General features: G+C 46.5%; 1 protein-coding gene and 2 non-coding genes across 4 annotated transcripts; all 3 read right to left on the bottom strand.

The window, feature by feature from the left end:
* Positions 1 to 1366: 1366 nt before the first annotated feature.
* atg16l1 (ATG16 autophagy related 16-like 1 (S. cerevisiae)) lies at positions 1367 to 16281 on the bottom strand. Of its 2 annotated transcripts, none has more exons than XM_053423250.1 (20): positions 16151 to 16281; positions 14384 to 14537; positions 13597 to 13684; positions 11621 to 11726; positions 11380 to 11453; positions 9005 to 9074; positions 8731 to 8912; positions 8590 to 8655; positions 7851 to 7937; positions 5923 to 5982; positions 5400 to 5502; positions 4428 to 4533; positions 4245 to 4315; positions 3618 to 3689; positions 3010 to 3130; positions 2810 to 2915; positions 2571 to 2720; positions 2450 to 2497; positions 1861 to 1962; positions 1367 to 1781 (listed from the first exon to the last, which is right to left on the bottom strand). In XM_053423250.1, exons 2-20 carry the CDS (start codon positions 14502 to 14504, stop codon positions 1688 to 1690), a joined length of 1827 nt encoding a protein of 608 aa, XP_053279225.1. In that variant the 5' UTR covers positions 14505 to 14537; positions 16151 to 16281; the 3' UTR covers positions 1367 to 1687. The 2 variants fall into 2 exon arrangements, with proteins under 2 accessions (XP_053279225.1, XP_053279226.1); XM_053423251.1 differs by having other exon boundaries at positions 5400 to 5499.
* Positions 3250 to 3525, bottom strand: LOC128441007 (small Cajal body-specific RNA 6). Its single transcript, XR_008338705.1, has one exon. It is a non-coding gene; the product is annotated as a small Cajal body-specific RNA 6 (non-coding RNA).
* On the bottom strand, positions 4628 to 4904 carry LOC128441006 (small Cajal body-specific RNA 6). The gene has a single exon (XR_008338704.1). It is a non-coding gene; the product is annotated as a small Cajal body-specific RNA 6 (non-coding RNA).
* Positions 16282 to 17334: the final 1053 nt, after the last annotated feature.

Here is a 17334-nt window from a genome sequence, read left to right as displayed (position 1 = left end):
CTCACCAACCGGTGATCACCACCACAACAAGTACCAAGCTTCACAGGACTGAAGACTCTGAAGTTAACCTGAAGTTCCCTGATGACCACAAATCCTGCTTCGTAGTTCAGGTCCAGACCAGGTCCACATCAGACCAGGTCCAGATCAGGTCCACGGCAGACCAGGTCTAGATAAGGGTCTCATTTATAAAAACAGTGTAGGACTCTGAAGTATTCTCACGAACACCTGAACGCAGAGTTCACTTCATAAATCACAGTCCACCTGGAAACGTTCCCACGTGGATCTGCCTCTAGCTCCGCCCTCCCCACGCCCACTTTCAACCATAAATGGTCAATGCAGAGCCTCATGAATTTTAAATTATGCTGCTGACCAATGGGCTTCCACGTTGATGACAGAGTCACAGCATCAAGCGATGAGAAGAGGAAGTGAAACTTTCTGACATGAGGTTTGTTAGTGAGGTGAAGAGCGACTTCATGGGACAGCTGTGATGTCACTAATAAACTAAACTCAGTGATCCTCTGCTGCTAGAGAGAGAGAGAGAGAGAGAGTGAGCGAGAGAGAGAGAAATAAGAAAAGATCCAAATCAAAGTTTGACGCAAAAATAAAGGCTTCACACGGTCGGACTGTGAAGGAACTTGTTGAATCACCCGTTTGTTTCAATTATCCAAAGCTGCAGGATTATGTGACTCAGAGCAGCTGTGAAGTCCTGATTCTACAGAAGTTAACAGAACTGAGTCGTGTTTCTACTGAGACAATATCACAGATCGGCTCCTCCTCCATTCACCTGCTTCCATCGCGCTCCAGAGGCAAAGCAGACGATTCCCTCATCAGTGGATCCTCAGCTCCTCTGGGACAGTTTGGAAATAGAGGTTTGAAGTGACGTGTTCTTTATAGTGATCTCCAGGGCGCGCTGTGCACCTGATGGAACAGCCACATTCTCTACAAACCTGTTGCACACACACTGGTCCTGAAGGTTACACACATATTAGAAGATATTAATAAGGACTGACTCGGCTGTTTAACTGAACATAATTTACTGGAAGTTGAACATTTTTTTCAGTTGAAGGTTCTTTGGAGCAGTTTTGTTGCTCGAGCACAAATAAATGTTGATTTTAGTATAAATGAAGTGGATCATTAATCTGCTTCACCTCACGTCTCCTGAACCTTCGGACGTGAGTGTTGACGCACTGTGTGTGTGCGTTGTGTGTACACGTTATGAATGAGACCCCAGGACCATATGAAGAAATAACAGTGTAGTCAAATTGAATCCTAAATTCATTCAACAAAATGAACTTGTTCTCTACGTAAAGTCCCAGAATGCATCACTCCGGTGTTTCTGAGACGAGATTGTTTAATGTCACACACACACAGATCATGAAGACTTTATTAAATCCTCTTTAACATCAGGGGATAAAGTGTGGGAGAACTTGTAGTTCTATCTTTGTGAGGACATCTCAGTCACTTTTACAAAGGTCTGTTTGAGGGTCCTCACTAAGAATCAAGTACGAGAATGTGTGTGTCAGCATTACATCAACATTCAAATCAACACGCAACAAGTAAACATGTCATAATGAACATGTGATTAAAGACCCAGGCATCAGCTGATCCTCAGTCTGGTTCAACAACATGATGAAACGTTTCATCAACTGTCCTCTCATTGGTCAGAGTCTCTGTCTCCGTCAGCCAATCACATGTCAGACCACAGGATGGCCTTGCTGCCCTTCTCCACGCTGACCACGTAGGCTCCTGATGGCGACCACGACACGGCGTTGATAGCAGAGCTGGGGAGAGAATGATGTGAGGTTACCGGAGGTCAGCTGATCACCAAGCTCTGGTCTCATTGATCAGTTGGTCTCTTACTTGTGGTTCCGGTCCAGAGTTCGGTCCACTTTCCCCGTCAAGACGTTCCACACGTACAGAGCGCCATCTGCTGACCCTCCTGCTATATAGCTGCCATCAGGACTGAAAACAGGCACTGCATCAGCATCGGCCCTTTTCCACTAAGCCAGAGCCAGTTCCTGATCTGGAGCCAGTTCTTTGTTTCCACAGCCAAAGAACCGGCTCTCGGACAGAATAACTGGTTCTAGAAGTAATAACCAATTACATCAGAGGCTGGGGGCGGGCTTATTGTCACCACTTATGATCGGATTGTACTTTATCAGTCTGCGTGCAAAACACGTCATCCGTGTTGGTGAAGACCACAATGTGAGTCTACCCAGAATGAGTTTAACCTGGGTTACACTTTGGTATGGGTGGGTGGGGGTGGGGGGTAAAGAATGAATGCACAGTTTTGTATAAAGATTTGTCTTTAAGGAATCCATTGTTATTTGTTGATCATTGTTGATAACGTGGCGACAAACAGGACAGATATAAATAAACTAATATAAAAGCACTCGGTTCTCTCTGGTGGAAAAAGGTTCAAGTCCCTGAGTTACATGTGTTGACTCACCTGAAAGTGACTCTGGTCCAGTCCGCGCCACACTTGAAGCCCTGTGCACTGAACACACAAACACACACATTTAGTACACAGCGGTATCACACCTGACACGCACACAAACCCACACACACACCTGAACGTCTGCCGGACAGCGTTGGTGCGCAGGTCGATGATCTTGATGAGGTCGTCTCTGGAGCAGGTGAGCAGCTCCGTTCGGTCCAGGTTCAGGTCCAGAGACGTTACTCGACCCAAAAGCTCGAGTTCCTGCACGATACTCTCCGCCCTGGAAGGGAAAGGCGAGCGACAGCACAGGTCAAAGGTCAAATCTGTGTAGTTCAGGTGAGTTCTGGAGCTTTCAGCCATCAGGCTCACCTGATGTCCCAGAATCGAACTTTCTTATCGAAGTGTCCACTCATGACACACTGCTCTGTACACACAATGTCGTTACAGCTGGACCCAGCGAACACAGTCTTCATACCTGCACAGGTGAAACAGTCGCACAGTTACTGAGTGTGCGTCTGATTGATGATACAAATCAAAGAATGTGATCGACACATGACTCCATCACTCACAGACTTTGCTGCGCAGGTCCCAAAGTTTGAGCGTCCGGTCGTAGCTGCCGGACACGATCCGAGCGTTGTCCAATAGGAACCGAGCCGACAGCACCTTCCCACTGTGACCAGTCAAGGTATGCTGGGACACACACATGGACATGATGGTTTAATTGATTCTGTGATGTGTTCAGGTGCGTTCATGTCCTGAAAGTTGTGAGACATCATGTCTGATGTTTGACACAAACTCGTCATTTCTGTGGCCTCAGAAGTACACTGTGATCATGTATCAGGCCACGCCCCTTAGCCTTATGCTCCATGATGATTGGTTCTGTTGGACGTCATCATCACTACGAGCCTATAGGATCTCTGTATAGACTCACTGCGATGTCACTTCCTTACTGTCAGCAGCTCCTGGGTCCCACCATTGCATCACTCGTGCATGATGGGAGCAGAGAGCAGGGGCTGCTGGGAGCCTAAAAGGCGGCTGAGGGGGGAGGAGCTGAGAATCAGACCTTTTACATAACATCACAGACCAGCAGAGACGACATCGGAACATGATGTCAGCGCCCCATCAAGTCAACATATGTTCTGTGTCTATGTCCAGGGGCCGTGATGAAGTCACCTACCCTCAGTCTGTAGTCGTCCACCGTCCAGATGCGACTGGCGAAGTCGTTAGAAGCAGCCAACAGGTAGGAACCCTGAAGACAAACCACATGTTAGAGCCATGAGCACAACAAAAACACACAACTAGAATCTGTGGTCGTTTGTCTCCACCAACCACTGCACTTCTCTCCTGAGGAGCTCTGGAGATCCTCTACACTTTCTCTAGAAGGTGTAAGCCACTACACTGGCTTCCTGTTACATTTAGCATAGAATTTAAATCCTCCTCCTCACCTACATTAATAATATGGCAGCATCAAACCTTAAAGAGCCGATAGTACCTCATCACCACTAGAGCCCTGAGCTCCCAGAATTCAGTCTGTCGTCCCTAAAGTCTCTAGAAGCAGAGGAGGAGCCAGAGCTTCAGCATCCAGCTCCTCTCCTGTGGAATCCTCTCTACGTTAATGTGATGAGTCAGGCTTAGAGCTCACATGACATAAACTCACGTTAACTTAAGTTGTGTCATTTACATGTGTACTCATAACATTCTCCATACTGTTCCTGTTGTGCTGTCCGCTCCATCACAGATGAGTGAATTTTAACTTTTGAATGAACTCTAATGACTTATGACTGAAGACTGGTTGTTAACTCACCGTGCTGTCAAACTCAATACTGGTGATACCTGCGTTACTTCCTGTTAGAGCTCCTTTACACTCACAGCGACCTGGGACAGAAAGAGCAGTGACGACACGTCAACATGGTTCAGATCTCACATGTGACAGTCATGTGACAGTCATGTGACAGTCATAAGGGTTAGCATGATCTTTTGACCTCACCTGCGACCACCTCCCACAGCTTGACCCTGCGGTCCATCCCTCCTGTGCCCAGGAGACGAGAGCCTGGGCTGAACCGGACGGCGTTCACCTCCCCCTCATGTGCCTCCTACACCCCCCCCACACAGACACACACACACACACACACACACATCAGTATGCGTCCCTCTCTCAGTTTGTCTCTGTCTCTCTCTCTCTCTCTCGGTCTCAGGTTGAAAACTTGAGATCATCTCCCTCCTCCTCCTCAGCCTCATGCTCCATCATGATTGGTTCTGTTGGAAGTCAGTCATCACTTTGAGCCTATAGGATCTCTGTACAGACCCAAACTGTGATGTCACTTCCTGTCTATCTGTCAGCAGCTCTAGGGACCACCACTGCAACACTAGTGCACGATGGGAGGTGAGAGCAGGGCCACTGGGAGCCAGAGACCATTAGGAGAGGATTATGGGTAATCAGACCTTTTACTTTTCATCATCGACCTTTGACCCGAGTTCGCACATCAACTGGGAAACCTAGTGACGATCCTCATGTGGGTGCAGCACTTCACTCACTGTGTCTCGGTGGCTTTGTTGTGGGTCTCTCCCTTATGAACACGCACTGAATCAGCTGACGCCCATTTATGGAAATGACGCCACAACAGGATCCGTTACTTTTCTTCAATGAGTCTAAGCTTGCATTCATCAGAACACAATTATGTAAACATTTGTTTAGGAATGATTCTGTCCAAAGCTTTTTGATCCTTATAAACAGTTGATCACTATATCAGGTTTCCTTCATTGCATGAGCTCTGTAATAGAATAGACTCATACTGGCATGTACATAGACACACGGATATGTCACATTAACAGCTGATGGTAGGCAATTGGACGATTTTAGCATATTGCGCGTCTCTACATAAGAGGTCATGTGACGTTTCCCAGCGGATGTGTGAGCTGCAGTACAACCATCACGTGTAACACACCATGCCATACTTACAAACACGTGCAGTGCCATTGTTGGGACTCGAACCTCCACACACACACCCGATGGGGCGTCAGGGTTCTCAGGAGAACCGAAAGAGTTAGCTGGTCGACGTCTGCTGAGAGAGAGAGGTAGAGAGAGAGAGAGAGAGAGAGAGAGAGAGAGAGAGAGAGAGAGAGAGAGAGAGAGAGAGAGAGAGAGAGAGAGAGAGAGAGAGAGAGAGAGAGAGAGAGAGAGAGAGGTAGAGAGAGATCTAACATAAGCTGCTTCCAGACCTGCACTGGACTCTGCAGTTCCTCACTATTAGGAGGCGCATGTGTGAACAATTAAATCTGCATGGACGCTCAGCAGAGGATCCTCCTCTGAGTGAGTGAGTGAGTGAGTGAGTGAGTGTGTGGGGGGGGGGGGGGGGGAGAGATTTCACCCACATGTTACGTCTGATAACGGCGACAGACGGGGGGGGGGGGGGGTCATTTTTGGAGCTGTCATGTCATCCATCTTGATTTAATGACTTTGTTCACAGTAGTCGACTACGTACCCAAATATGTTAGAAATGGAATCCAGAAGACCAGCAGGGGGCGCCTGACCCATCTTCTTACTGTAGACACAGAAATCACAAGTTAGAGACAGAGAGTGAGGGACAGACAAGGACACAGACTTTAAAAAGGTCACTATTCTATTAATCCTCCAATTAATCAATAACAAAAAACACTTAGAATTCAACTAAATAAATCAATGAATAATAAATAACTCCATCACATCAACACCGCTGGCATGAAAAGTTGGTTTCTTCTACAGAACACAAGTTACCAAGATGCACCTTTCACCTTGTAGTGGCTTGAGTGAGCTGCTATAAGTAAGGTGCAGTGGAGCTGCCCCAGCGCTTTCATCTCTTTGTAATAATAATAAAATACAAAAATCAATGGATATTCTGTCAGCAGAAAAAGTGTATATACACTGTACATACTGATTTATTCTATTACCTAAAGCAATCAGAACTAAAGGACCAATACTAAAAACTGGGACTACGTCGAGGGCCAAGCAGGATATTGGATAAAGAGCAAAAGGAAAACATTAAGATAAACATTCTACTACATTCTTCTTTTATGTACATAATAATAATAATACATTTTATTTATAAGAAGCCTTTCAGGATACTCAAGGTCGCCGTACAACAGTCAACAATACAGTTAATTAAAAATTTTTAAATGCACAAAGCAGAGCAGCAGCAGAACAACAGCTTCAGCAGACAGGAACATTAAAAGTTATACGCCTGCCTAAACTGGTGGGTTTTGATGCTAGATTTAAAAAGAGTGATTGAATTTGGGTCAATGTTCCTGATGTCAGGGGGGAGGGAGTTCCAGAGGTGAGGGGCAGAGCGGCTGAAGGCTCTAGATCCCATGGTGGACAGATGGACTCGGGGGGTCAGGCTGATGGAGGAAGCAGACCTGAGCGACCGGGTAGGGGCATTGATATGGAGGAGGGCCGAAAGGTATGGAGGAGCGAGGTTATGGATGGCCTTAAATGTATGGAGGAGGATTTTATAGTCAATGCGGTGTTTAATAGGAAGCCAGTGGAGTTGATGTAGAACGGGGGGGATGTGACAGATGTTTGCTGCCAGGTCCACAACACATCAGAGTGAGGTTGTCACTGATTACAGTTACAGTGAGTCTGGTCCTCCATGTTTATTGTCCAACATCAAACCACATATGTACAACAAAGGTTCCGCCCTGAACAAATCCATGTGATAATATTCAATATTAGTCATAGCGCCCCCTACCTGTAGCAGGAAATGTCATGTTTTACAAGTTGGTGTCCTGCAGCTAGCCCGTTTACCCGATGCAAGTGAAATTTGGTCAGGAGAGCCTAAAACACTTTGTGATGCCAAGCTTGTGAGTTTCATCAGGGGGGCGTGTCTCACCAAGAGCCTTCAAGTGGCTGTAACTTCCATGTTTTTCTGATAAGGAACCTGCCCTGAGCAGTTCAATATTCCAACATACTATGATAGTCACAGCGCCCCCTAGCTGTGACAGGAAGTACCATGTGTTATACTTTGACATTCTACACCGTCACCTTGAGGTGACGTGTATTTCAGTGGAACGCCAATAAATAGGAAGTGTCTGTAATCTGCCTCAACATGGACAAGGACTCACTTTGTGAACACAAGGACACTATTTGGCAGCGGAGGCAGAATGCTCTACAGCCCCACCTAGTGGAAACTCGAAGTAGTCCCCCTGGTTTAAGGATCTTTTGAATGACCTGAATTTTCCCCGGGCGACTCCAGACCTTGTAGCTGGAGACGTGATCACCAAGCCGTCTCTGGCTCGGACCCACATTGTACCTGCTCGCAAGTCTAGTCACTTTTTTAATTATTATGATACATGTTATAATTTGTAGTTGTCCTCCATGCTTCAGATGGTTTTTTGAAGGATCAGAACCTGAACCAGGTGCTGATTCTAGTCTCACCTGGGCGTTCTGCTGAGCGGTCTGTTTGGTGACGTCTCTCCCCCCCCCTTCCCGCCATCCTCCGCCAGAACCTCAATATCGTCTTCCCTGAGGACAGACACAGTGGGTCAGCATTAAAACACATCCTGTGTCCAGTGGGGAGGTCGGGATTAACCGATTTTACCATAACCGCCGTTTCATAACGTCACGGTTTCATTACCATGGCAATTGTAAAAAGTACAATATCCAACTATGGTGTCCCGTCTCTCACGAGTTTCCCAATTTGTGTGTAAGCCGTGCGGTGAATCATGAGTTTCACCGCACGGCTTACTAGTCAACAGATTTTATTTAAATATATACACACACACACACCTATCCCCACAATATGACCACTTCACAATAAAAGTCCCAAACACATTCACCAACCATTTGCAATAAGGCAACTAAATAAAATAGCTTACATAAATCATTTTTTAATAGGTAAACGTTATACTACGTACACTATGAAAACTAACTGGATATAGTTGATAACTATTTTAGTCCATTAGCTACATATTGCTCGTCATGCATCTTTTTCCTTCTATAGCATCGATAATCGTGAAAACTGTCATTTCCTCTGATAAATACTGTCTGACGGGTGCTAGCTGCCACTTCCTGTGTTTTGCCACAACATTGCTGGTTTGGAACAGTCCCATGTGACCTGAACGGTCATGTGATTTATCAGATTGTAATCAGTCAAGTAAAGGTTTCATTTACTCACGGGTCGATAGGCAGCGGCTCTTTGGCTGCGTCTGCCAGCTCCTTCTGCAATTTGGCCTGACGGCGTCTACAACACAGACAAAGACGTCAGAGGTAAGTCAGAGGATCAGACAACAGCGCCCCCTGCAGGTGTTCAGTCTACCTGCTGTCCTTCTCGTTCTCTGCGTTCAGCTTGTTGGCCTCCTGAGCTTTCTCCGCCATCCAGCGAGACACAAGCTCCTGGTTGTCCTCCGTGGTCTTTCTCAGTTTCTCCTCCAGGGCAGAGAAGGTGATCTGCAGGGCGTCATATTCGTCCTTCAGCGTCTGATTGGCTCTCTCCAGGTCCTGCTTGGACACAGGACGCGCATTAGAGAGGGACGAGTACAGTCGAGTCACACGAAGCAGGACATGTGATCGGGGCAGGTGTGTTTTCGTACCTGAAGGAAACTTCTCAGCTCCCGACAGTCGCCCTCCAGGTCATTGATCTGCTGCTGAAATTCCAACATCCTGAACGCGAGAGAGAAAAGAGAGAGAGAGGTTTAACACTACAGACGCCTGCTGCAGGGGAACAGAACTATTTTTCACACACATGCAAGATACTGTGGCCCCCGGTAGAAGAATGCTGGTTCCTTCTGCCCATTCAACCCCTTGTCAAACGACAACACCCGCGCTTTCCGACGTACATGTAGAGATTGTGGAAATTCAAAAAGCTCCATGGGAATCGCCTTTATTATAAAAGACCTTATAAACAGAGTTTAACAACATGGTCAAGAAGGCAACAGCTTCTTATCCTTATCAAAGTGCCTCCAGTAAACGCACCACCATAAACAAATCGTTACTTTCAAATTGTTTTTTTCCTCTGCTCATCCAACTCGGCAGTCAATCAAAAATCACATCATATTAGTATAGTCTCATATCCACAGTCCCAGTTTGTCTCATCGTCTTTAACAAGGTGAGACGTCCTCTGTCCTTCAGCAAGAGTCAAACTATTAAAACCTTTAACAGGTGAAGAAGGTAGAAACCTCAGAGACATGTGAGGACCGTCTCCCAGGACGGACACTAGTCCAGCAGATGTCCCGAGTAACAGAAGATCACAGAGATCAGAGTCTTTACAGCTTCGATTAGAACAAACACTGAACTGAAGATCAATGACCTGATGGATTATTGTCAGTTATGGTCGAGTATCTGAGGAGAAATATTATAAATCAAGTAGTATGATCACTTGATGTGATCATAGTCCACGGTCATTGTCCACCATCAGATGCCAACACGATACATGATCCGCCATTATTATCACGATCAGCCAATATGAAACTATTTCTCTCCAATTTCCACCAAGATCTCTCTGAAATAGTGATAGTATGAAACTCAAGTCCACCAGATAATCTACCATCTTCTATCATTAAGGATGAACTGAGTTCTGTTGGTCCATGCCTAGTCTCCATTATAAATAGCTCATTACAATCCAATTGCATCCCAGATTATATTAATTGTGCATTTGTTCAGCCTTTTCTGAAAAAGACCAATCTCGGTCCATCCCTTCCTCTAAACTACAGGGACATGTCCAAGCTGCCTTCTCTGTCACTAACATGAGGAACTTCAGTCTGGAGATTTCACTGAAACGTCTCTCCTGACTGAGATACCGATGTCTCCTGATGTGTCCTCAGGTCAGTGTGTCCTCGGAGTCAGTGTGTGTCCTCGGAGTCAGTGTGTGTCCTCGGAGTCAGTGTGTGTCCTCGGAGTCAGTGTGTCCTCGGAGTCAGTGTGTCCTCGGAGTCAGTGTGTCCTCGGAGTCAGTGTGTCCTCGGAGTCAGTGTGTCCTCGGAGTCAGTGTGTCCTCAGAGTCAGTGTGTCCTCAGAGTCAGTGTGTCCTCAGAGTCAGTGTGTCCTCAGAGTCAGTGTGTCCTCAGAGTCAGTGTGTCCTCGGAGTCAGTGTGTCCTCGGAGTCAGTGTGTCCTCGGAGTCAGTGTGTCCTCGGAGTCAGTGTGTCCTCGGAGTCAGTGTGTCCTCGGAGTCAGTGTGTCCTCGGAGTCAGTGTGTCCTCGGAGTCAGTGTGTCCTCGGAGTCAGTGTGTCCTCGGAGTCAGTGTGTCCTCGGAGTCAGTGTGTGTCCTCGGAGTCAGTGTGTGTCCTCGGAGTCAGTGTGTGTCCTCGGAGTCAGTGCAGACAGCGTGTGGTCAACCCTAACCCTGGTCACGCATTAACAAATGTCACCAGGGGGCGCTGTAACTTACAAAACGACACAATCCCAGATGTTTTACTAGCGCTTAGTTCCCCTGATTTTTTTATATAACAATGATTCTCAGCTCTGTTGTCAGTCAAACTGTCCAGGTCGGTGATTGGTGATATGCAGTAAACCCCGCCCCCGTCACGTGCATGCACTTAAATCTTATAGTTGATAACCATTGGAATTATTCGGTTAAGTTCAGCTGGATCTCTGAAAGATATTCTGGTTGTGTTGAACTTGCTCCGTAGTACAGACCCCTCATATTACAGAAAACTCATATCAAGCACATATTATCATATCATATGGTTTCCTGGTTCAGGGTTCATGGTAGGGTTCAGAGCTCAGCATGGTCAGGCCCCTGAAAACATCTCTGACCTGCTCCATGCTTATCACCAGTAGGTCTCTCAGGTCTTTGGATGAGGGCCTACTGGTTGTCCCTCACTCTAGCTTAAGAGCAGAAGATTATCGGGCAACATTCTGCGTTCATACCCTAAAAAAAATTGTTTTTCAATTTGCCTTTGTTTCACCTTGCTATGTCTGGTGCTTGTTATTTATATTAAATAAACTTCACACACACACTTCTTACTTGGCCTCGTTGCTCTGGATCTCTTTGTCTTTTTGTTGAATCTGGTTGTTCAGTTCGATCACGCTCTGCGCCAACTGCTCGACACAAACACACACAGCACTGATCAACATAGTGACTGGGCCTGTCCGCGGAATACTGGTTTTGGTTAATGCTAAACACTCTTGATGAAAATCATAGGACTGACGTCGCTTTCTGCGTACAGTTAGGACAGGTGATGACATCACTTCCTGTGTGAACTGACCTCTCCTCTCTTCTTGTGCAGTTCCGTCAGTTCCTCCTGATGTTTGATTCTCATCGCAGCCATTTCCTGCTGCAGAGCGTCACTACGACTGGAGTCCGTTCCCACACTGAAACACAGAACAGGACGTGAGCGGGGGAGGTAGTGGGTGAGGCACAGATGTGAAGGGGAGGTAATGGGTGAGGTACAGATGTGAAGGGGAGGTAATGGGTGAGGCACAGATGTGAAGGGGAGGTAATGGGTGAGGCACAGATGTGAAGGGGAGGTAATGGGTGAGGCACAGATGTGAAGGGGAGGTAATGGGTGAGGCACAGATGTGAAGGGGGGGTAATGGGTGAGGCACAGATGTGAAGGGGAGGTAATGGGTGAGGCACAGATGTGAAGGGGGGGGGGGGGGGTAATGGGTGAGGCACAGATGTGAAGGGGAGGTAGTGGGTGAGGCACAGATGTGAAGGGGAGGTAATGGGTGAGGCACAGATGTGAAGGGGAGGTAATGGGTGAGGCACAGATGTGAAGGGGAGGTAATGGGTGAGGCACAGATGTGAAGGGGAGGTAATGGGTGAGGCACAGATGTGAAGGGGAGGTAATGGGTGAGGCACAGATGTGAAGGGGAGGTAATGGGTGAGGCACAGATGTGAAGGGGAGGTAATGGGTGAGGCACAGATGTGAAGGGGGGGTAATGGGTGAGGCACAGATGTGAAGGGGAGGTAATGGGTGAGGCACAGATGTGAAGGGGAGGTAATGGGTGAGGTTCAGATGTGAAGGGGAGGTAATGGGTGAGGCACAGATGTGAAGGGGGGTAATGGGTGAGGTTCAGATGTGAAGGTGAGGCACAGATGTGAAGGGGAGGAAGTGGGTGAGGCACAGATGTGAAGGGGAGGAAGTGGGTGAGGCACAGATGTGAAGGGGAGGTAATGGGTGAGGCACAGATGTGAAGGGGAGGTAATGGGTGAGGCACAGATGTGAAGGGGAGGTAATGGGTGAGGCACAGATGTGAAGGGGGGGTAATGGGTGAGGCACAGATGTGAAGGGGGGGTAATGGGTGAGGCACAGATGTGAAGGGGAGGTAATGGGTGAGGCACAGATGTGAAGGGGAGGTAATGGGTGAGGCACAGATGTGAAGGGGAGGTAATGGGTGAGGCACAGATGTGAAGGGGGGGTAATGGGTGAGGCACAGATGTGAAGGGGAGGTAATGGGTGAGGCACAGATGTGAAGGGGAGGTAATGGGTGAGGCACAGATGTGAAGGGGAGGTAATGGGTGAGGCACAGATGTGAAGGGGAGGTAATGGGTGAGGCACAGATGTGAAGGGGGGGTAATGGGTGAGGCACAGATGTGAAGGGGAGGTAATGGGTGAGGCACAGATGTGAAGGGGGGGTAATGGGTGAGGTACAGATGTGAAGGGGGGGTAATGGGTGAGGTACAGATGTGAAGGGGGGTAATGGGTGAGGCACAGATGTGAAGGGGGGTAATGGGTGAGGCACAGATGTGAAGGGGGTAATGGGTGAGGTACAGATGTGAAGGGGGGGTAATGGGTGAGGTACAGATGTGAAGGGGGGTAATGGGTGAGGCACAGATGTGAAGGGGAGGTAATGGGTGAGGTACAGATGTGAAGGGGGGGTAATGGGTGAGGCACAGATGTGAAGGGGGGTAATGGGTGAGGCACAGATGTGAAGGGGGGTAATGGGTGAGGCACAGATGTGAAGGGGGGTAATGGGTGAGGTACAGATGTGAAGGGGGGTAATGGGTGAGGCACAGATGTGAAGGGGGGTAATGGGTGAGGCACAGATGTGAAGGGGGGTAATGGGTGAGGTACAGATGTGAAGGGGGGGTAATGGGTGAGGCACAGATGTGAAGGGGGGTAATGGGTGAGGTACAGATGTGAAGGGGGGGTAATGGGTGAGGCACAGATGTGAAGGGGGGTAATGGGTGAGGTACAGATGTGAAGGGGGGGTAATGGGTGAGGCACAGATGTCTCACCTGGACTCTCTCTGGACGTCATATTTATCTGTCTGGTATCGCTCAGTCAAAACAGCCTGAAGATCAGATTTCTCCAACAGACGATGATCTGAAACATCAACAGTTGTAATCTAGTATGACATTATAAATGGGACAGGATAAATATATATATATATATATACACACACACATACACACTTATTACGGCTGTAACGAATCTCCAACCGAGACCGAGACACAGTCCATACATGTTTTCCAGTAGACGGAACCACAACACGTCCCGGCCCAGTGGATACTGTCTGTGCCATGTTCTACACAGGGTTTCCCTTGAAATGCCATAAATGTGAGAGGAAGCTGCACGACTTCATTCTGTATCGTCAGGTATTTATTTGAGTACTACTTTAAACAAGGAAATACAGTAGCCATACCAGAAGCCTCATGTAACCTACCGACCAGTGGGTTTGGAGAACCGTTACAGCCTAGATGTTTTATGTAGACAGTATATATAACGTTATATATGATGTTGAGTATGTAGTCAGTATATATAACGTTATATATGATGTTGAGTATGTAGTCAGTATATATAACGTTATATATGATGTTGAGTATGTAGTCAGTATATATAACGTTATATATGATGTTGAGTATGTAGTCAGTATATATAACGTTATATATGATGTTGAGTATGTAGTCAGTATATATAACGTTATATATGATGTTGAGTATGTAGACAGTATATATAACGTTATATATGATGTTGAGTATGTAGTCAGTGTATAAAGGGCAAACGTTGCAGCAGCGGACTCACAGTGGTGGATGATTTCTTCGAAGGCGTGTCTCTGCACTCGGTCTCTGAGCTTCAGCTGATCTGAGATGTGTCTCTTCCAAGTTAACTCCACCAGCCGCTCCGCCATCACCGCCTGACACATTCACACTGAAGCACACAGCGTGAACTTTGACCCCTGTGCGAGAGCATACACAAATAACAGGTTGTCAACATTACACTCTTTTATCACACTCGGTCACTGAAGTGAAAAACTACAATCTGCTGCTTCGGTCGGTCACAATGGAGAGTGGGCTGAAGAGAAGAGGGTTCCTGAAGGCTATCACCGTGTTCAGGTGGGACTCGACTCTGAGGGGGCGGCGTGCAGCCGACCTGGTGGAGCTGCCGCCCCCCCCCATGGAGCCAAGGCCTCAACTCATCTGATTCCAACCTGCAGCCATGAATGCATGTCCCCCCCAGTCTCCCTCTACCCGATATTATGGGGCATGAAACCGGAAACTAGACTCCGGACAGGATGTAGTTAGCAGACCAATCACAGCCTTGCGGCTGTGTGAGGCTCGCGTCGCTTTGTCGTCTAGTTAGAAAGATTTGGCGCCGCACGTGAGAAGAGACACACGAGCACTGAGGGGCCCGGAGGCCCTCGTGCTTGTGGCCCGTGAAAACGCAGAAGCATGCGCCGGCCTTTACTTTGTCCTATCCATTAAAAAGAGAAGAATTGTGATGAACAGTTGTGAGATCAGTGTGTGGGTTAGAATATTCTGGACTTCACAACCCTCACCCATTCAACAATAAATAGTTTCATTAATATCTATAGAATTTTACAATAATTTATGTTGTTTCCGAAATAGGTGGCCGGGAGTTTCTTTTGTTGAGTAATTATAATCCCAACGTTCCTAAGCAGATGCTTTTGGCTTGTTCTCTCCTGTTTAAACATGAAGACAATGTCTACAGGAATAAATCGTTACTTCTTGAAAATTGAATATAATTCAGGATCAATAACGTCTATGATGGAGGCTCACTTCTCTTTTCCTCCATCCGATGCATCATGTTGATAACAAGACTATTAGAATCTCCTCCCAACAGAGACGCTCCCTGGAGTAAAGTCTGGTCTTCACTAACAAGTGAGAAGTTCAAATGGTCACGAGATGAAACCTGCTCATTGTTCTGGACTGTTCAACAGAAACGTTTAGGTCAGACATGTTTGTCCTCTTCATTACAGATTCCTCTTTTTGCTTCAAGGATGTTTAATTGGATTGTTTGACTTGAAGTTGGATAGTGAAGATACATTATTTATAGGAACTATATTGACATCATGAATGGCTCATGAAGCCTGGAAGCTTGAGAACTTCTCATGGTTCCTTTGTTTCTTTTTCAATGAGCGGTCTCCACGTGGTACTCGGTACGAAGCGCCACTTCCTGTGTCTTCCGTCCTTTGAGAAGTATCGTCTTTAATCATAACAATAATGATAATGAAACAAAGAAAAGGAACCATACTCAGTTGTAGCTGCTGTTTGCTAGTTAGCATTAGCTGCTAGAGGAACCGCGACACAGACAGGCAGACCCGGGCAGACCCGGGCAGACCCGGGCTAACCCTAACCCGGGCCGAGACGACTCGTTAATATGTCCGTGTAGCGGCTCCGGTGAACTGAAGCCGGACCCGCCCGGATATAAACACCCGTGACTCGACATGTTAGCATGCTAACGGAGCGGCGAGCTGCGGAGCTCCAGCGGCAGGAGGCCGGAGAAGAGTCCCGGGCTAAGGCTCGTTTCTTCGGGCTGCTCACTGTTTACCTCGGTGCCGCCGTGTGTCGGTGATGTCGCTCTTTAACGGTCCCGTTGGATTTATTAACCGACATCAGCTTCTTCCGCTAACTCGCTCCAGTCCTGCGCCATCTTGGCTCCCAACACTCACTTCCGGGAAGGTGGCATGAAAATACGTTCGGGTTTAAATAGCATTCAGGACTTAGTTCCTCCCTGTCAATGATCTTTTATTAAAATAATATGAACATATTGAATAATGTATACTATTAATTATTATATGAAAATACCCACACATTAATATTATATCAATGAATATGTGACGTCAGAAGATTTGACATCGACAGGTTTTTATTCCGATGTTTTACTGTTGATTTAACATGAATTGGAATTGAATTCAAAATTGTATACAAATAATTTTATCATATTGCCTTTTTATATTTGTATTCTCGTGTCTTCCTCATTCTCACTTGCGTTCTGCTGTAACAACTGAATTTCCCTGGAGTGGATCAATTAACTTTGATCTTATCTTAATTGGTATGAGGTGTGCAGCTCGGACTGAAGGGACAGTGTGTAGAGTTGGTTCAGGGTTAGGGTTAGGGTTAACCCTTAGGGCTAACCCTAACCCTGTGAAGGTTTCAGAGGCCAACCAGTAATCTGTGGTGTCAGATGCTGCACTAGATCCAACAGGACAGAGACATGTCCATCATCTGAGGACATGAGAGGTCGTCAGTCACTGTTAACAGCTGTTTATACACACACACACACACACACACACTGAATGAATCAACAGTTAATTTATTACAGCTCAAATCAGTTCCAGCTTCAATTATCAAGAATCACAGATTAAACTCAACACACTGATTATGAATAATTAATTAATGAAAATGAGATGTCATCTTTCAGTACAAATTCAAACTTGTTACATTATTATATAAAAATCTGATCCCCATGAGAAAACATGTTTGTTACACATTCATTTGTAGAAAGTCTGGCTCTGACACAGTCCAGGTGCATTATGGGACATGTAGGTTCAATGTTTTCAGACTGAAATTTGAGTATTAATGTTTAAAAACTTAGAATTTCTGATCATTTCAAATTAAAACTGGTAGATTCGTTTTTTTCTTGAGTTTAATTCGACGTCAGGTTTTTAAGTAGCGTCAACACATCAACAAACATCTGATTAAATATTTAATCATAAAATATAAAAACTGAGA

The sequence above is a fragment of the Pleuronectes platessa genome, chromosome 5, assembly GCF_947347685.1.
Source record: "Pleuronectes platessa chromosome 5, fPlePla1.1, whole genome shotgun sequence".
In the NCBI taxonomy this organism is placed as follows: domain Eukaryota; kingdom Metazoa; phylum Chordata; class Actinopteri; order Pleuronectiformes; family Pleuronectidae; genus Pleuronectes; species Pleuronectes platessa.
Note: the sequence above shows the minus strand (reverse complement) of the source record. Positions and strands in the feature narration are given on the sequence as shown.